Consider the following 21,042-nt stretch of genomic DNA (forward strand, 5'->3'; position numbering starts at 1 on the left):
ATATGTTTTGGGGTTTGGGTTGCCATGAGGCTAATATGTAGGATTCTAAGTACACAGCAGTGTATATTAAGTTGATGGTTACTTAAGTGTGAATACATTCCAGAAGAACTTTTTTGGTCTCCTCCTTTTATGTATATGTTCATATTTTACATCTTTTTAGTCATAATCTTCTAATTAAGACCTTTTGGTTTCCATTTAAAGTAGTCCCTTTAACAGTTCTTATAAGGCAGTTTAGTGAGTTTGGGAAATTATTTCTCTCTAAATTCTGAATGATAATCTTGCTGGCTAGAGTATTCTCAATTGTAGGTTTCTGCCTTTCAGCTATTTGAATAGGACAGCCACTCCCTTAAGGACTGCAAGATAGTTGCTGAAAAATCAGCTGATAGCCTTATAGGGTTTCCCTTGTACATAACATTTTGCGTTTCTCTTGCTGCTCTAAAATTGTCTCTTTATTTTTAACCTTTGACATTTTAATTTTGTGTTCAGGTGTGTTCCTTGTGTTCATTTTGTTTGGAACTCTCTGTACTTCTGGAATCTGGATACCTTTACTTCCCCAGTAGCTATTATGTCTACAAATGAGTTTTCTGCTCCTTTCTCTCTGTTGTCGTCATCTTCTAGGACCCCTATAATGTAAATGTTCACTTGATGTTGTCCAAGAGAGCCCTTAACCTATCCTCATTTTCTTAAATGCTATTTTCTTTTTGCTCTTCAGCTGGGGTGCTTTCCATTACCCTGTCTTTCAGATCACTGATCTGTTCTGCATCTGTTCATCTACTATTGATTCCCTGAGTGTATTTTTTTAGTTATTAATTTCAATTTTGATTGGTTCTTTTTTATATTTTCTGCTTCTCTCTTGAAATTCTGAGTTATTCCACTCTCCTCTCCAGTCTGGTGAGCATCTTTAAGATCATTATTTTAAACTCTGTTAGACATATTGTTTATCTCCATTGCATTTAGTTCTTTCTCTGAGTTTTTGTCTTGTTGTTTTATTGAGAGCATATGCCCCTGTCTTCTCATTTTGCTTGAATTTCTGTGTTTGATCCTCTGAATTAGGTGGAATAGCACTTCTAAACTTGAAAGAATGGTCTTGTGTATGGTCATCTCCTGTGTAGACTGTGTGTGCCTGGTGACTTTGGCTGGCTGACTGGAGCTGTGTCTGGTGTGGGCGGGGGATCATGTGACACTCAGGGCTAGGGTTGCCCCGGTGTGATGGCCAGAGCTGATATGGGCATGGGCGGGGCTGTCCCAAAGTGCTTCAGGTAGAGGGCACCCTGGAAGGACAGCTGAAGTGGATGTGGGCTGGGGGGGGGGGGGGGGGTTCAGGGCTCTCTGTGCAGTGTGCAATCTGGTGGGGTGGCTATAGCTGAGGCAGATGTAGGCCAGGGGGACCTGGGGTGCTCCATGCACGGGGCACCTTGGCAGGAAAGCTGTAGCTGATGTGGGTATTGGCTCAGGCAGTTCCAGGCCTCTCTGGCCAGAAGGCATCCTTGGAGGACAGCTAAAGTCAAAGTGGGTGCAAGTCTGGGTGTCCCAGCGTGCTCAGCACAGGGGGTGACCTAGCGGGCAGCTAGAGCTAAGGCTGGCACAGGTCAGGCTGTCCTGGGACACTGCACAGGGGCTGCCCTGGTGCTGTGGCCGGAACCAAGGCAGGTAAGGGCTGGGGATTCCTGGTCATTCTGCACATTGGGCACCTTGGCAGGGTGGCTGGAGTCAAAGTGACATGAGCCAAGAGTGCCCAGTGTGCTCTGCACCAGGGTGCTCTAGCAAGCAGTCTGGAGCTAAAGTGGTGCAGACATGGAATGTTCCGGGGTACTTTGTGCCTGGGTCGCCTTGTTGGGATGGCTGGAGCTATAGTGAGCACTGACCAGGGGTGTTGCAGTGTATGCTGTGCTGGAGCCGCCTTGGTGGGATGGCTGGAGTGGTGTGAGCTAGTGGGCTAGCTCAGTGAGGCAGTAGGCCAGCAATGGTGCCTGCACCTTTCTCCCATCTACACTATTAAGGTAGATGGGGAACATAAACCACGGTGCTCACCAGCCCCTCCAACCTAGAGAGAGATCCAGCAGCTGCCTGTTTGCTGGGGTTTTAGGGCTGGCTCTTTTCTACCATGGCTTTTTTTCTGTGCTCCAGGACACCCAGGGCTGCTGTGAGCTAGGGACCCAGTGCTGGGGCGGCAGGTCAACTACGGCACCTGGACCCTGCTCCTGTCTGTGCTATCAGGGTGTTCGGGGGAGTGTAAACCATGGCACTTGCCAGCCCCTCTGACCCAGAGAGAGTTCCAGCAGCTCTCCCACTTGGTGGAGTTCTAAGGCTGGATCTTTTATATACTAGTTGCTCTTTTAAACTACGGCTTTTTTTCTGTGCCCTAGGGCAGACAAATCTGCTCATGGTCCCTCAGTGCTGTCCCTGCCCACTGTGGTTCACAGGGGTGGGCCTTCCTTTCATTATCACGTATTCATCTCCCTTGTCATTTTTTATGTGCTCTGTTGTACAGAAGCCATTCCGTCTGCCCTCAGTTCTTCAGGAGAAATTGCTTCATAAATAAGTGTAGATTTGGTGTGTCTGTGGAGGAGGCGAGTTCAGGGTCTTTCTACATTGCCATCCTGGACCAGACTCAATACTTTATTTTTATGAAACTCAAATGCAAAACATGAAAAACTGTCAAGTAATCAACAGAGGACTCAATGTTTATGAAGAAAAAGAAAGCCAATGAATTCCATTACATTTTAAACTATTTAGTAGAGATATTTATTGTATACATGGTTTTAGTTTAATATAAACACAAAATTCTTCTCTGGATACACTTAACCTGAGTGGAAAATGAAATCAGAACTGAAGAGATTTTAATGCACAAAAACAATTCTCCTCAAAATATAAGCAATAATTCCCAACTGGGAATCTCTGAAGTTCAGGGTTCAGGCCCAGGACAAGAGTGAGGGAAAACTCCCTGTAGGTCAAAAGCTCTGCTGAAGTCATAGGATTGAACTTGTGGGCCCTTAATCAGAGTGAGCTTTCTCAAACACCCCCGGAAGGAGGTCTGGCTGTTCAGGCAGTTTTGCTTTACATCAGCTGTTAAAGAAGCAAGCAGAAATCTTGTTTAATTTTGTTAAATGACATGGATAGCACAATAGGAACAAAAATAATATCAAGTGGTTTCTCTATCAAAATTAGAATAATATTCTCCCACATATGTTATTCAGGGATAAGGCAATGAAAACAATTTAAGTCACAACTGTGCCTTAACGGAGTCACAGCTTATTTATTATTTGTAATAATTACTTGGAACATCTGAAATGCATAATTCAAATCCAGCATCACTGTGAGAAGATCATGTTTGTCCCCTAAAATGATTTCCTACTCTGGGGGTCACCTAAGATGAGTCACCTTGGTAAAGTCATCTAGCTTACTTTACAAGGCATCCAATATTCCCAGAGTCTTACCTAAGGGTGAATTTATGTGTGTAGATTATTTTAATTTTTCCAAGAATTCCTAGGTATTTGAAATAACCTTTCTAAAAATGTAAAGGATTTGTCATCCAAACCGTGTATTTTTCTTAATCTCTATTCTATAGCCACCTAAACTAAGACTTCCCTTAGTGACAATGCCGCTTAAAAGTGAATGGGCCAAGCAGACATCCATACATACCAGGATAGCCACCGACATAAATGGGATTGTTGGTGTCTGCCGAGGTGGACTGGGTGTGTGGACTCTCAGCACGAACTACATTCCCGTCAACAATTAGAACCAAGCGATGTTTGCTTTTCTGAGCTTGAAGTGTGTGCCATTTTCCATTGCAGACAGTATTGGTAGCTTTGGGCTTGTATGTGGCTGTTATCCTACCAGCACCATTGTTAACGTGAAACAAGATCTAAACCAGCAAAACACAGGTAGATATCTTGGTGAATTCTTCCATATTTAAGGAACACAATCCATTTATAGAATGCTCTTGAAATGGATAACATCCCAAAATTCTGCTAAAAAGGAAGGCAAACTATGAAAAACTGAAAGGATTCAGATTTTATTACTCCCCAAATTACAGAAAAGACCAATGACCACCATGGGAATGAATAAGCCTGAGCCACTGTTTTTGCATTATATCCTCCAGTCAGTGGCTCATTGTCAGGATAGCAGGAGCTGTTGGGTTGACTGAGGGTCAGTTAATAGCAGGTGACTAGCACCTATGAAGAGACATTTACTCACGGTCTTCTGACAGACTGTAGATGCTCTACCACAGCAAGTGGTAACACAAATCTATGACGTGCAACAAAAGATGGCAGGGAAGACTTGCAAGTACACTGTTGTAAGGTGCTTATGCTGTATGTGAGGTGGCCCAGTGTATTTCGAGGTAGACTAACAAATTATAGATGTAGATTATAAAACTTTGGGTGACAGCTAAGCAAAGTTTTAAAGGAAAAATAAGCTAATAATAGAGGTAAAATATACATCAGAAATTACATTTTTGGCAACTGTTACACTTCTGATGACATTTTTCAGATGTCACATTTTTTCAAAATTCTTTTGAAGTGCAGATGAGGAAGAATCTGGTGTAAGCCACAGCGTAGAGAGGCAAGCAGTACGCTGTAGAGGCAGCTTTGTGTGGACATGGGGGTGAAGGGTAAGGGACACTTTCTTATAGCCTCCTCATCCCCATTCTAGGATGTCCTAGGAGCCAGAAACCCCGCGGGGAATAAGCAGAATTACTAGAGACAAGCAAATAAGATTGGGAGAAATCTAGAGCAAAAAGACTTGTTCCTTCCCTTACAGGCGGCAGTAGCTTAAGAAGATTCAAGCATTAGTCCCAGAGCAACACAAGTTGACCCCAGTGCAAGAGAAATGGTGCAAAGTGCAGCTAGGTAGAGAGAGGACTTGAGAGACCTCTTCCATTCCCCACAGCCTAGGAGGGGGCTGGCACAAACTCCCCAGTTCTCAGATGGCCCTTGGGGGGGACACAGAATGTGGCCGAAGAGGCAGCAGTGCCGCTGACCGGAGGGAAGCCTCATCTGCCAGGGATGTTGGCCACATCTCCAGGCTCAGCCCCCACACAGTGGTGATGCTGAGACCTCAGACTACTCATTACAACTGACAGAGGTTGTGCCCGAAAACCAGGAGACTCAAGCCATACCTCGACTACTGTCAGGAGAAAGCTTGCAGAAAAGAAAAAGGACAAGGAGGACTCTTCCTTCCCATCTTGCCTGCACCCAGATGGCCCCAGCGGGGTGAGGAAGAAAAATGAGAACCAGGAGAAACTCTCGAAGCAGTTTTCAAGCAAAAGAGACTAAGGTACTGCTAATTGTTGGGTTTATTTTGTTCCCCAAATGAGAAGGACTGGAGGCTGAAAAGCAAGGGTGGTGGAATAGTTACAGAAAAAATTTGTTTTTTGCATTTAAAAAAAAAAATTAGATGATGCCATCACATGGAATTCTCTGCCATAAAAAGAAATGAACTGTTGATACACACAACCCAGTCAACTACCAGGAAATGAGGCTAAGTGTAAAAAGCCAATCTCAAGAGGATATAGACTGCAACATATGGTTTATATAACAATCATGAAATAACAGAGAGCTGCAGAACAGATTCGTGGTTGCCCAGGGCTAGGGAGAGAGCTGGTGTGGATATGAAGGGGTAGCTCCACAGAGCATTATGGTAATGGTACAATTAAGTGTCTTAATTGTGAGGGTGGAGACGTAAAGCTAAACAAAATACATATGATAATATATAAAGCTACACACGCACACACACGTGTACACATACAACTAGTGTAACTGAAACAAGTCTGGATTGTGCCAATGTCAGTGCCATGGGTTTGATGTTGGATAAGAGTTATGTAAGCTACTAACACTGGAGGAGCCTGGGGGAAGGGTGCAAGAGGACCTCCCTGTACATGTTACTATAACTTGCTCTCAGTCTGTATTTCCAAATAACAAGTTAACAAATATGAGGGGAAGAGCATCAGGTTGGCAACTTTCAGGTGGTATATTATAGTTGTAATTTTGCTTTAAATTTAATTTCAATTTTTTTTTTGTCATTTGTAATCATTTTAGGATTAATTGAACCTTTTCTCCACTCCATTGAAATGGATCATTGGAAATTTGGATCTGGGTATTTCAGCTGTTTCTCAGTTGCTCTGTTTCTGACACTGGGGTAAGCAGGAACCCCATCGAGATCAAGCACCTACCTTGCCATTTACAATCTCTAATCCAATGGCATCTACTTTGGCGCTGCTGATCCCCAGGAGGACACCATTCTCAGAGGTGGTACGAAATTCCAGTGTGATGTTTATATCTGATTGGACTTTGTAGCCTTCCTTGACTGAAAAATACAAAGATAACCCCCAGTTAGGAGTGAGCCTGGCCCAAGAAGGCTCAGGGTCAAAGAGGTCGTGGGCTGGCTGGCTGTGCATTTTGGCTCCTGGCTCAGGAGGCCTGGCTCTAGCTCTTTCTCTGATCCAGCTCCATCCTCACCAGCAAGTCATTTCCACCCTCTGAGCCTCAGCTTCCTCATCTGTAAGATGAAGTGATGCCATTAAAGAAGACCTACACCATCATCAGGGCTAAGCCAGACTAGTGTCAAGGCAGGCCCATCCTTTCATCTAGAGCCACAGAGGGGAAAAAAATCAGAAGGATTTGATCCATATAATCCCATCATCATCTAGCAGGGAAGAGTCCACTCTATTTTCCCAATACTGGGTATGTCATCATATACTAGCATCCATACTAGGTGTTTTTAAAGTGGGGTTTTAATGAAATGGATATTTTATTTAGGTGATGGGAAAGCTGAAAAACCAAACTGGGACTATATAGCAGGCAGTCGTTCAGTCCAGGGTTAAAGGGGAACTGGGAGCAGGTGGGGTGACCAGAGCTGGGAAGCACTGAGTGCGGGGTGCCTGCTAGCTCGCCCACCCATCCCTGACTCCCCCTGACTCCCACCAGGGCCTCCCTGGAAGCCAGATAAATGCGGCTCCCTGCAGAAGAAAGCGGAACAGAGGCCAAGAGGAGCATGGTCCTGAGTGCAGATAGGAGGTTAACAGCAAATACGGACACCAAATGGAGAGGGAATGCCAGATACATTACAAAGGCTAGTTCTAAGCCTTGAGGAATTTACATTCTAAGGCACTTTAGACATTTAAATTCCTCTACTTAGGATGAATATTTTCAACAATCTCAATGGAGTCAGTTTCTTCATCAAACCTGACTTGTATTTGGCTGGCTGGTCTAGATATTTTATGCTGACTTTTGTCAAAGGCCTTTATTAACTTGAGCAGTGACAACATGCCTTACATAAATTTAGGGGAAATGCAGATGAAACCAGCGCCACATGTGTGCCCTCTGCCAGGAGGTGCAGCACTGCTGGTGGGAGCAGGCTTTGTATTAGAGTTGAGAAATCCGGATAAACTGGAACACTAAATTAACTGTGGTCTTGCTGTAGCCTTGTCCAGGAGTCCTGTCCTAGCATATCATTCTTGGGTCCATATCCGAGTGCAGGCTAAACCCAAAGATTTCTTCCATGTTGATAATACATACCAAGAGCTGCATATCCACTTCCTTCAAAGAAAGTTCCTTCCTGGCCCACTGTATAGCACCTGGTTACTGCAAATGCAGATATTGGGCTGTCCTTGTCCAGCTGTTTGCCATTCACTGTCACCTCCCCGATGCAGGCCGGGACACTGTGGGTGATCTAAACCAAATGAAAGGACAATAGATGCTCTAAGTTTAATGAGAAGGGCCAGGGTCAGTTTTTCCTATACTTCAATAAACATTAAAATATTAGCTTTTGGTTTTTAAAATCGAATTTTCACAATAGTTCACATAAATGTTTAATTGAAAGCTACTAGCTAGTAGTATCTTGGCTAATAATGCAGTAAAGGTGTTTTCTATTATTTGGATTAAGTAATGTGGAAATCAAGAATGCTGGGTTTTCGGGGCGCCTGGGTGGCTCAGTCGTTAAGCGTCTGCCTTCGGCTCAGGTCACGATTCCGGGGTCCTGGGATCGAGCCCCGCGTCGGGCTCCCTGCTCCGCAGGAAGCCTGCTTCTCCCTCTCCCACTCCCCCTGGTTGTGTTCCCTCTCTCGCTGTGTCTCTCTCTGTCAAATAAATAAATAAAATCTAAAAAAAAAAAGAATGCTGGGTTTTCTAATCTGCAAATACAAATCCACTGGACTTTCCTGAATTGTACCAAGGCTAAATGGCTGTGGAAAGGGAAATGTTCATTAACTAACAGGTAGGAAAGGCTGGCTGAGCTTCAAGGGCTTCCAAGGGGAAGCCCAAACACCCAATCTGGGGATGAGGTTTAAAAGGTTTGTATCATGCAGCCAAGCCCCACGCTCAAACAAGATAATTTAACATTTTCCTTTACAAAAGAAAAAAGATAAAACACAGCCACAATAAAGGTAAAATGGGCTCCATACAGAAAACGCTGCTTACGTTTCCAATGTTCCTGGCCCTGTACTCAGAGGGAAGGCCCCCTAGATACAGCTTTCCTTCCACATCCAACATGGTCCCATCTCCCACAGCAGTCACTGTGGGGGATTCCTGGCCATCAACCGTCATGAAGCCCTTTCTTTTAAAGTGCTCTGTCTTGACCTAGAACAAAATGAGAATATCCAGTTTTCAAGGAATCTGAGAAAACATTAACAGATATTTGTTTGCAACATCTGTTCATTATAGCTGTAAATAACCTGAATGAGATCCTAAAGGATGGCTCCTATTTTTACAGTTGGTGTTGAGGAGCTGGAGCCTGGCAGGAGACTGGGGCAGGCCCAGGTAAAGCACACATTAGAACAGAAGTACTCCCAAATCCTATTTATAAGAAAGCAAATGCCATGATTTGGGCTCATTCACGCCATACACAGATGGGCCTGATTGACTTCTCATCAAGTCGAGAACATTTCTGGTACCTTTCATTCATTCCACCACTGTCTGCTCGGTGCCTGTTGGTGTCAGGCACTGAGCTAAGCCCTGGTGATACTTCAGGATGTCGCAAAGGTCCCGGCCTGCAAGGAGCTTATATTCTACAGGGGAGATACTAGACATAAAGCAAGCTAGGTCATTTCATGACCATGAACTGGATGGAATAAAACTTAGCATGAGTGATCACAAGCTTCCTGAGAACATACCGTGTGCCACCTGCCATCACTGATCAGTGCAGGGTGGGAGACCTTTGTTCTGCCTTTCCCAAGATCAAACAGGAAGTGAAGGTGGCCCCCATGTAGCTGGAGTGTGGCATAATCAACTTGGTTCTGATGAGCCATGTAGTAAATCAGACCACTGGAGGCAAATGTTCGGATACTTAGCTGAACTGAGAGCCTGGGAAAAAACAAGAGCTCGGCCCTCAGAAAGGAATAAACTTTCACTTTTACTTTTAAAAATAACCTCAGAGAAAGAACCCAGTAGTTGTTTCAACCTTTATATTGAACATCTCGGCAGAGTCATTCATTATTCATTCATCCATCCATTCATCCAATTAAGGGTTATCCCATATATATATCTGCCAGGAACTATTCTAGTTGGCGAGGCTGAAGCAGTGAATAAAGAGGAATGTCCTTTCTCCCACAAAACTAATATTAGAAATCTATCCAACAAAATTGGGTCATGAGAGGCGAACTGGTGGTTGGTTCTATTAAGTAGTCAGGCAGGAAGCTCTGAACGACAGGAGCAAGCCCCACAAAGCTCAGTAGGATAGACCGGCATTTTGTTTTCGGACAGCACGGAGTATGTGAAAACAATGGCCTGATTTGGCGGGACAGCCAGGAACCCCCTAGCAGGGCTCCATGGGCGATGGCGGCACATGGCCACCGACAGAGGCTGGCATCTGGGCAGCCACCCACAGAAGGACGCACAGCATCACCACAGTGCTCAGGGACGGGGACAGGAAAGGAGAGTGTGGCCCTGCCCTCGTGGATGAGGGGCTCTGAGAGGCAGTACTTAGATCTGAGGTGCAGTGGGGAGTCATGGCACTAAGGGGAGTGGGCGGGGCTTGGTTTACATCTTCGAAGGAACCTGCGATGTGAAGAAGCCATCGATGAGGCCGGGGTGGCAGCAGGCATGAGGCAGGGAGCTTTGCAAGAGTCCAGAGGCCAGGTCGTGGTGGCTTCGACCAGAGGGATGTGGGGGATCTAGAGGGGGTGAACTAATTCACGAAATGTTCCAGAGGAAGAAGCAATAGGACTTGTGGATGCACTGAATTTGGAGAGGGAGGGAATGAAAGTAACCATCTCTAGGTTAGGGCCCTAGGCACCCAGGGGAATGGTGCTGATGGCTACAGAAATGGCAAAGACGGGGACAGCGGGTTTGGGGGAAGACTGAATTCTCTTTTGGTATGTTGATGTGGAGGGGCCTGTGCCAATCCACGTGGAGGCGTGGAGGAGCCAGCCAGGTATACAGCTCCTGAGTCTGAAGCAGAGGTCAGGGCTAGACATGTGGGTGCTGGTGCAAATAAATGGTATTTTAAAGCCACTGAAATATGGAAGTTCACCTGGGAAAATACACAGAAGAGGCCCTGGGCCTTCTCTGGTGGAAGAGTAGCCAGCAAAGGAGACTGAGCAGGGGAGGACAGGGAGAGCAGGAAATCAGGAGCGTGTGGAGCTAAGACAGCCCAGTGCATGTGCTAATGCTGAGGGCCCAGCGAGGAAGGCCTCACGGGGATGTGGGCACAACGGGTCTGGGATAACTGTGGCAAGAGCAATCGAGAAGTGAGGGGAGGCCGATTGGGTGGGTAGAGAGGAAAGGGGGCGGGGGGGTAGGCAGACTGCCACAGAAGGCAGCCTTTTGTTGTTGTTGTTGTTGTTTTTAAAGCAACTCTTTCAAGAAGTCTTGAAATACAGCCAGGATACTGTGGGGGTAGGGTGGGATGTGGAGTCTCTTAGAGTTTAAGTTAGGAACTACCAGAGAGGGAATGGTTACCAGCATAAACACAGTGCCTGGGTTTGAATCCTAGTTCTGCTGTGTGCCCTGAGCAGGCGACTTAACTTTCCTGTACCTCAGTTTCCTCGTCTATAAAGAGCGTACCTTCCTCATAGGATAATTATGAGGACTGAGTTGGGGTGTATGTGTTAAATACTAAGGCAGTCTGGGCACAAGTGTTTGCTCCTCTTGTTACCACTGATGCTGATGAGGGTGATGGCTCTGAGAGAGGTGATGCGCTCCAGAGGGCAAGCGAGAGGGCCAGTAGCACCCCTCCTCTGTGTTAGCAGGGGAAGAGGTACAAGGGTGGGACAGAGGCAGGGAGGCGGGGTGCTCTTTTTGGTAGTGGACAGATGAGGGAGTTCTCTGTGTTCCCTGAGGCAGTCATGGGCTGGGGCATGGAGAGAGGCTGTGGGAATGTACAGAGTTTTGAGATAAGAGAAGCTATGAGAAGTAAAAAAGCATGAACATATGAGAGAACTGTATTGGCTGTTCATGTAATCTGGAGGTTCCATCTGAAATTGCTGGCTTCAGGTCAAACCAGGGAAGAAAGAGATACACACTTCTACAGCCTTGACCACCAGTTTGGGTTCTGGCATGGATTAGCCAAGTAGGAGTTCTACCCAGGGCCAGTGTATGAAGGAACACGGGTATTAATGGTCTAGGCCCATCTGGTTTGGGGATAAACTGTGCTGCGTGGGGTGCAGAGGGAGGTGGTGGTGAGAAAGCATGAGGGCTTTGAGGTCTTGATGCAGTTGAGGAGCTGCTGGGATGGAAAGTAACAGCAGAAAGGAGGAGGAGGGGGTTGATTAATAGGATGCTTCAAATGGAGATTTTGGAGGTGGGATGGGTATTTACAAAGTAGGCCAGGGTATGATCATGGGAAGAGGGTGGCTGAGGAAAGTCCTCTGAAAGACAGGAACCAGAGGACTTGGAAGGTCAGATGTGGGGTGGTTGAAATCATGGAGAAAGATGGCCCAAGCTGTGGAACAAAGACACTGAGTCAAGGTCTGAAGCCAGTGGGATGGGGTCAGTGATCACAAGGGGCAGTAATGATGGGTACAGTCTGAAGAGTTTGGAGAAGAGGAGGAATGTGGAGTCTGGAGGAACCTTGACCAGTCCCAGGCCTTCTCTGAGGGATGTGAACTGGCTTAGCCAAGGAAAGGTCCTTGGGGACAAGGAGGTGTGAGAGCGAGAAGGATCGGGGGCAGACTGGTGAAGCACCAGGGAGTTTGAGGGGCACAGTGAGAGAGTTTGGGGGGACAATTTGATCAGATTATTAAGTGCTTACAATAGAGTAGGGTTGAAAGTCCAGATGATGATAGATCCAGAGGACTTGAGATTCTAGAACAAGAGTGCTTTAGAGAGATAACCTACCTGTGTACTTTCCTACATTCATACAGAGAGGCAGCAACCAGCCTTCACCAGAAGGGGTAAGGACAAACCACAGGAACCCCACTGAAGCGTCTACTGTGCACAAAGGCTGCATTCCTGTCCTCTGCCTTCTTGCTGCTGAAGAATACCTCCCGGGTCCATCTCTCAGTGAGACGCCTAGTAAAGACTTTAGAACAATACCCACCTCTTTCTGACAGCCAGCTGATTGAAAGGCAACACGAAATGGCTGCTCTGCATGAGGCCAAACTGGTGAGCACTGGGGATATACTCTGGGGCTCTGTCCACAGCACACCGTTCCTATAAGAGATGCAGATGGACTCTCACCACACAGAGCCAGGGCCACCACTAACATGTACACAAGTTTTTCCATGAAAACCTCTCTGAAGCAATTGGATCAGAACACCAACAGCTACAAATATGTGTTGGCACAGACTTAATCTTTAAATAATTTACTTGCTATCTCTTTATCTCTGAGAAGGCAATTGGAGCTTCTGTCTTTCACCTCAGTCCCACTCAAGTTTGCTTAAAATTCCCCTGAGTTTTCATCAGGGGAAGGGCCAGAGGGTATCAGCGGCTGCAGGAGCAGCTCCAGCACGTGCACCAGGAAACTGGAAGTGCCCACAGGCCCCTGGCCCGGCAGGGTCTCTGAGGGTGATGTCTCTAATTCCTCCAGGGCAGTAGCAAGGTACGGTGGAGAGGAGCCCGTGTGGGAGGGGGTCTGCTTGGGAACCTGCATCCTGTCTGACAGCTCCCTCCACAGAGTGAGTCCGAACCACATGAGGCGTCAGACTCATATTTCTGGCTTGCGTGGGGCGGGGGGTTGCGTGTGGTGGTGCTATCAAGAAGAGAGCTGGCTTGAACTCAACAGTTGGCTCTGGTTGGAAGGTACTGCTCTTTGCGTGACTGCACCACCATCTACATACTTAGAGTGCATGCTTTTAACCAAGGAAATGGAGAAATCAAAAAAGGGAAAAGAAAATGAAAACTAAGAACTGCCATTAAAAATATTTGGTCAATACATATGCAATGGAATATTACTCAGCCGTCAAAAAGAATGAAATCTTGCCATTGGCAAAGACTTGGGTGGAGCTACAGAGTGATGCTAAGTGAAATAAGTCAGAGAAAGACAAATACTATATGATTTCCCTTATATGTGGAATTTAAGAAACAAAACTGATGAACATATGGGAAGGGAGAAAAAAAGAGACTCTTAATGATAGAGAACAGAGTTGCTGGAGGGGAGGTTTGTGGGGGATGCGCTAGATGGGGGGTGGGCATTAAGGAGGGCATGGGATGTGATGAGCACTGGGTGTTACATGCAACTGAAAATTGCTAAACACTACATCTGAGACTAATGATGGTCTATATGTTGGCTAACTGAATTAAAAAAAAAAAAAAAAGAGTAAGGAAAGCCCCTCTTACCAGACTTGGTAAAGGCTGGGGCTGTGGCAGGCGCTCACTGTCTTCTCCATGAAGAGCCAGCTTTGGCCTTTCTGAAAGCAAGCAGGTATCCAAGTCCACCTGTTCATTGCCAGCCGCACTCGTGAAATCCAAATGTCTAGATACAGAGTGTTTACAAAATTAAGATACTACAAGTCAACACATAAACCAATGTCATTTGACTCTTGAGCACTAACATCCATGCCGAACTGCTCATCTCTTACTCTTACGGTAACCAAGCTGACCGTCTTCACGGCGATTGGTATCCTCCCATTTGATTCTTGCTGCCCCTGCCCCACGTTGTCCACCTGGCTACCACCCCTCCAGAGCCAGTTCAGGTGCCACCAGCCCCTCCTGCAGCCTGGGCCGGGGCCAAGGGAAAGACTGGCTCTGGCGCTCACAGTAGTGCACACACTGGCCTCACTCAAACACTCATTTCTTTCCTTCTGACAGGTTTACAGCTGCCAGGAAGTCATGAAGTATACTTGTCCTAATTCCCTTTACTCTGCAGCCCTTGCAACATGTCCCATCTGCCTCTACCCTCTTGGCACTTTCTGGGGACATGGCTGTGAACAGCACAGAAACGTTTCTGCCCTATGGAATTCCCGGCCTCATGGCTTTCAGTAAGAAGAAGATGCCAGATCAGTTGGTACATTTATAAACAGAACTGGGTGAATAAATAAATCAACTGTACAAATAAGTAAACCAAGGCTCTGACATTAGAATTGTGCTGAAACCCAATATACCGTTTTATTCTTTTAAATTTCAACGACTCTTAAGAGATTCTTTTATAGAGGACACGGTGACCATCAAAGATCCAGGTCCTTGTTCGCAGTCTCAAGGCAAAATCAGCAGCCCAGCTAGGAGGGGAACCTCGGTCTCCTGACGCTCAGCACATGCTCAGTTTCTCCCAGGCAGACTCTGGCTCCACACCCCCCTCCACCTCCAGCTCATAGCACAGCCTTTGTCCCACCAGCACTCTTACCTAGGCAGAGGCTGAGTGAGGAAGAAGTAACCGCCCATGGGCACAGTTCTCTTCCTCATTGTGAGCTCCCCAGAGGAAACAGACTAACAGTTCTTAGACAGTCCGTGTTTTAGGAGGAACCATTAATAATCTGAAGTTGCAAGTAGCCCAGCTGTAAAGGCTCCTTAAAGCAGTGAGCTCAAGGCAGCAAGAAACCTGCATCACAAAATCTCTCTATTCCCTGAAATGCAGGTCAAAAGTGTATTTGACCTCTGATGTTTATTGATGGTCCTATCGAACTAATGTTCAGTGGTTTGTTTTTTTTTTTTTTAAATTCTAGGATTACCAGATCTATCCATCATTCTAATCCAATGAAATCCATTTGGGTGACTGTTGTGATAGAACAATGGAGTTCACTTATTATTCAGAAACAGGATTTTAGGCAATCTCAAACAACAAAATTAGATAGATCAGTGTCAGTACTCAGCAATAGAAGATTTCTAGGAAGTGCAAAAACATGTTGAGAGCAGTTATACTTACTCCATATTAAAGATCAGGTTTTTGATACAGCCATGGAATGATCTTCTCATCTTGAGCACTGATGTCCCTTCCCTCTCTGGAATCCCCCCTATGTACAGCTTGGATACATTTATTGCCCTGCTTTCTGCTGAGGGGCCCAACTTCATTTCTACAGGATTCATCTCATCCATTTGGACAGTGATAACTCTAAAAGGTCAAAGGAGGGAAAAAAAAAAAGCTTTTAAATATAATGAAACATAACTGTCTATTTTAATATATAATTCCACAAGTTCATACTGAATGAGAAAAGTTCATACTGAAATATAAATTTTTAACATGACACTATGTGAATAAAAAGGTGAATCTTGAAAATGAAAACTTACAATTGAACATTCTCCCCAAATGAATAGGTGTTATTAAATACTGTTGAGTTCAATTGCTTTTTGAAGGCTATTGTTCTTTTACTTTATCTGTGATGAAATGTCCAACATGCTTTTAAAATATTTGGTCTATAGTTTTGGAGGGAAATACATAGGGATGTTGATATAACACTACTTACTATTTTACTATTTATATTTTACTGTTTACTATGTTACTATTTACTGTTTTTTCCATTTGCTTTTTTAGTATTAATGTAACGTTATTTACTAACACTATGGTACTATTTGCCACAGAATTACTCTGATCTAAGACAATGTAGACTAGGCCCCAGAAAAGAGCAGGGTTAACGTTTTTCAATTTTGAAAATTCCACAAATATCTTATTTCAAAGCAGATGAAATTAATTTCCAGGGAGGTATTCTAGCAAGGTTCCAGAATTATTATGGAGCTATAAAATCTCTGAATGCTCATGACCTCATACTAATCATCCCAATCATTTCACTGCAAAGAGTATCCTAACAATGTTCCTATTGGTGAGGTCACCATGCCCTTGTACACAAATACCTCCCGGTCCTTATCAAGGAAATGGAATGCTCTTGTCCATCGCCATACGTGCCCTTGGGAGCACGCAGGAGCGCTCTTCTCAGGCTGGTTCCATCCCCAGAGTTAACATGCACTTCAATGTAGCCTCCAATCAGCGTGATGGAAAAGAAGGGCTGGGAAGGTTGCTAAGAGATTTCAGATAGAAAAAAATATTACTACGTGATTTTTAAAATTATTATCTTATGAAGATAATGTTGGAATATTAATAAATAAGCAATTTATTAAGAATATCACTATCTCCATCTACACAACTTTTTTTTTTTTTAAAGATTTTATTTATTTATTTGACACAGAGACGGTGAGAGAGGGAACAGAAGCAGGGGGAGCAGGAGAGGGAGAAGCAGGCTTCCCGTCGAGCAGGGAGCCCAATGTGGGGCTCGATCCCAGGACCCTGGGATCATGACCTGAGCCGAAGGCAGACACTTAACAACTGAGCCACCCAGGCGCCCCTGACACAACTCTTTTATATTTTGTATATGATTTTCTAATCTTTGCTCATATAACTTACATTCGGCATTATGCTCATATCACTAACCATATCAAAAATTTCCATTTCTACATAGCCTTCATACTTTTTATTGCCACATTATATGCCAACAAATAGGTACATTATAAGTATTGATCAATTTTTTATTGTTAAAAATTTAGTTTCCAATTTTTTGTTACCATACATAACACTTTTTGCCTGTGAAATTGTTTCTAACATTTCTAAAAGTGAGATTAAAAGGCTGAAGAGTTTGGAAATTATTAAAGCTCTGAGAACTATTTTGCCACATTGAAAATAGCTCCACCAGCAGAACTGGAATATGAGTATCTCACAATATCTTTGTGAGCCTTGGATGACCACATACCATGTTACTGACATAGCAGCAAACCCATTAGCAAATGGTTCTATTGAGAATGGTGGAGGAAAACAGTCTGTCATTTCTTCAAAAAGCGAACCATAGAATTATCATGTGACCTAGCAATTCCACTCCTAGGTATATATACTCAAAAGAACTCAAGGTACTCAAATGAATACTGGTACGTGAATACTTGTTCATAGCAGCATTATTCATAATAGCCAAAACACAGATACAACCGCAAGTGTCCATCAGTGAATAAATTATGCTGTGTACACACAGCGGAGTATCAATTCAGCCATAAAAATGAAGTGCTGACACCTGCCACAATGTGGATGAAACTCCAAAGCACGCTAAGTGGAAGACATGGAAGATCACATGCTGTGTGCACCCATTTCTATGAAATCTAGAGAACAGAGGAATTCACTCATAGATTCAGAAAGAAGACTGGTGGTTACCAGGGATGGGTAGTGACTGCTTCATGGCACAGGCTTCTCTTTTGGGGGATAAAAATGTTTTGGAACTAGACCGAGGTGGCCTCTCAACATTGTGAAAGCATTAAATGCTACGAAGTTTTTAGTTCACTTTGAAATGGTTACTTTTATGTTATATGAATTTCATCTCAACTAGGAAAAAAAGGAAAAGATGGGTGGAGTCCATACACCACTATGTCATTGTTAGATCTTCACCAAGTGGCTCGGGAGGCATGAGGGGTCTGCAGACTGGTGTTCCAGTCCTGGCTCTGACCTAGATCAGCTGGGTGACCTTGGGCAGGTTACCAAGGTTCTCTGAACCCATTTCCTCCTCAGCAAAATGTAGGAGGCAGCATTCAGCCTGTGGCGTGGGTGTGATAATCATACAGCAGTGTCTGTACAGTCTCGTGCGCGGTAGAGGACGGCACGCTGCGAGCGGCACTTACGTGGCCGCTACTTCATTAAGACAATACATTACCATTCGGTAAAGCCCCTTCAGATTACATGATATATGCAAATCTGAGCAAAGGAAAGGCTAAATATCATCTATGCTCTTAAAATGGAATACAAATATGGAAAACCAACTTTCTTCTGCTGGCCCACTGTATTTATCACAGGCCACATTTCTCTTTCAATCCTATTTGTAGATAAGGAAGATTGTGCTTCCTGGAGCAGTATACTAAGAGACTCTACAGAACTTAAGGATTTACTGTCTTAGCCTTAGAATAAAGAGTAACAACTGTAATGTGGAAAAAAGCTCAGTTTGTGCCATCTGAATGAGCTTGAAAAGAATTAGAGGTAGACAGCAAGTATCTTTCTTCTCAGTAGCTAGACAAGGAAAATGGATTGTGTAACAGAGAAATCCCTGATTCATAGGGAAAAGACATTCAGCAGTGTAACTCCTACTCACTGAAATGCACACTCAAACTGGCCACACAGCTACAATAAATGTTCATGACTAAGTCATTTTCCACCTAGTGTTTCTCGAAGTCATTTCCTTCCTTAGCTCCTGACTGAATAGCAATAGCATTTGAGCTACTCACCCCATGGGCCTGCAGATGACCCTGCTTCTCCCCCTGCCTGCCCAGGGCAGCCAGGATGATGCCACTGCTGTTCTTGGTGGCAAATGTGACCAACAATTCCGATTCTGGTGACAAAGACTTGGGTGACAGTTCAATGTAGCCGCCTTTCAAGAAGCTAACACTTCGGATAGGCTGGTCACAAAAGAGAGGAAGGAGCACCATCAGGCCCAACTGAATGCTGCATCGCCCGTAGTGGGGGTTACTGCAGGTCTCCCCATCATCCCTTTCCCATCCTCCCCCCACTCCCGGCTTAGATTTTGTTACCTCACTATATTGGTAAGTCAGTGGACATTTATAGAAACTCATTCCAATATTAATAAAATGCTTCCCACCTCTAGTATACAGCCTTTTCTCACGCCATAGGAATTTCTGTGTAAATCAAAGGTTGATCTGGATATTTCCAGGTTTTTGATACAGCCCACATAGCTTTTGCTGGTGACACCTTTCCTGTGGGGAAGGCATGAGAACAAAATTTGCCTTTTATAACTCCATTTTTGAAAGAAGGAATAAAAATAAAAATAGATCTACAAGTAAAGAAGAGCTGCTTCTATATCTCATTCTGCAGAAATGTCTAGGTCTCTAAGAAGGATACTGATGGTGAAGACTTCAGGTCAAATGAATGCTCTCCTTAGGACCAAAGAAAGGGGTTGAATTCAGTGAGTTAGAATTGCTAATTCTAGCTAGATGACTACCTAGATAAAATGTTTAATATTTTAAGGAAAAGTATAGTCACTGCAGTTTGAATATACTCATTAAAACACAGGCCAATTATGAAAGACAGTACACAGTCATAAAGAAAAAAAATGGCACACAGACTGAAATCCAGGTTTCATGTAGGGTAGACATGGACATAAGCCTCCCATGGAAGCAAGTGTGGACAGTGTTATTTCCTAGGATCACATGGCTACAGAAGTCACTGGCCGTTGTCCAACTACACAGTCGTGAGCTTTGTCCTGAAGGAAATAATTGCATTTGGTGAAGTCTAGGATTATCCAAATCTTCATTTCTTTGACTCCAAATCAGTACCATATTTTTCTTAACAGAAGTTGCCACACTGCTGGCTGGGGTGAGGCTGTCATGTAATCAAGCTCTCATTTCCCAAATATGGAGATGACTGAACATCTCCAAGCTATACTCTGAAACATCAACTAGTCACAGGAGAACTTGGAAGTCACATGGTTTCCAGTTAGGGTCTCATCTCATGTTTCTCTCCCTCTGTGTTGAGCAATGAGCTGTAGACCAGTAGGCAACTACTTGATTTAGGACAGATTTCGACCTTTCTGGATCTTAGTTTCTTCCTTTGTAAATGAGGAGGCTGGCCTTGATAGATACCCAAAGTTCCTTCTAGCATAAAAGTCTGTGATTTGGGATATCCTCCTAGAAAATGGGACCTTTTCTCCAGTGTCTACATGGTGTCCATTTAGGTCCAGTACAGATGAGCTGTGACACAGCTTGTTGCTATAGGAGCATCCACCCCTGCTGCCACCATGTGAGGAAACGTTATCTGGAATCTGGGATTAGGAGACCAGCTTCCAGTTCTGACTCCATCTTGGCAGAGGGGTAAGACCTGGGGCAAGTGACCAACTCCCCTGAAGTTTAATTTATTTCCAAGATGGGCTAGGGGTGTGGTGACTGTGGTGGTAAACTGTGTTCCTTGGAACTTTCTGGCAAAGAGAAGGGGTGAGGAGTGGATCTGGGCTGTTCAACTTACAGCACCCAGAGTGGCTGCACTTGCATATGGCTTATTAGGATTCCGTGCAAGAACTCAGCTGGAAGATGGGATAGTGCTACTAACTTACCTGAAGACCACTGGGTTGGGCGACTCAGTCTGGACATTTGATAATCCCACTCCCTGGAATCCATCTTGCCTTGACTGCTGGCCTTTCATATAGGACTTTTTTTTTTTTTTAATGGTGTGAAAGAAACTTAGGGCTTAATTTGTCCAATCCAAAATTACAAAACTGAGGACAATGACCCACAGAAAGCTTATGTCAATTATTAAAGTAAAGTCACAAAGCTAAACATGAATCAGTGTTACAAAACGATTTCATTGCCTCCTCTGCCATCTTTCTTCTACCTTCCTGATGCTGGTCTTTCAGCTTTCACATACATTATTCATTCTCATCACACAAAGGGGAAATCCAGACAAGTCTGCAGAGAGCATGATTTTTTTGCCCTAAAAAAGATTCTACTAAAATCTCTAGTGAGGAGAACAACTTGTGATGGAAAATGGGGTCTCCAAATACTATATAATATTAGTAACAATTAGTAATGATTTCTAGATGTTCTAAAGGCAACAAATAGAAAAATCATTAATTTTACTGCAGAAGGGTTTCTTTACCTCCCAATTAATATGACAGTGGTTTGAATCAAGGCAGATGGTATGGGTTAAAATTTGTCCCCCACAAAAGATGAAGTCCTAACCCCCAGTACCTGTGAGTGTGACCTG

General features: G+C 44.4%; 1 protein-coding gene across 1 annotated transcript in view; it reads right to left on the reverse strand.

Moving 5' to 3' along the window:
- Positions 1-2,716: 2,716 nt before the first annotated feature.
- LAMA1 (laminin subunit alpha 1) overlaps positions 2,717-21,042 on the reverse strand; it is a 164,226-nt gene continuing 145,900 nt past the window's right edge. Inside the window, exons 52-63 of the mRNA XM_064578796.1 lie at positions 18,926-19,040; positions 18,555-18,725; positions 16,158-16,321; positions 15,235-15,420; positions 13,713-13,848; positions 12,475-12,587; positions 9,110-9,299; positions 8,418-8,576; positions 7,518-7,671; positions 6,173-6,306; positions 3,643-3,865; positions 2,717-3,066 (exon numbers count right to left, since the gene is read on the reverse strand). Of these exons, the coding sequence (XP_064434866.1) occupies positions 2,906-3,066; positions 3,643-3,865; positions 6,173-6,306; positions 7,518-7,671; positions 8,418-8,576; positions 9,110-9,299; positions 12,475-12,587; positions 13,713-13,848; positions 15,235-15,420; positions 16,158-16,321; positions 18,555-18,725; positions 18,926-19,040 (1,906 nt within the window). The 3' untranslated portion in view covers positions 2,717-2,905. The remainder of the gene's footprint in view (positions 3,067-3,642; positions 3,866-6,172; positions 6,307-7,517; positions 7,672-8,417; positions 8,577-9,109; positions 9,300-12,474; positions 12,588-13,712; positions 13,849-15,234; positions 15,421-16,157; positions 16,322-18,554; positions 18,726-18,925; positions 19,041-21,042) is intronic.

The sequence above is a fragment of the Mirounga angustirostris genome, unplaced genomic scaffold (assembly GCF_029215605.1).
Source record: "Mirounga angustirostris isolate CCGP_5_RB_7025 unplaced genomic scaffold, mMirAng1.0.hap1 SCAF_14, whole genome shotgun sequence".
Classification (NCBI taxonomy): Eukaryota; Metazoa; Chordata; class Mammalia; order Carnivora; family Phocidae; genus Mirounga; species Mirounga angustirostris.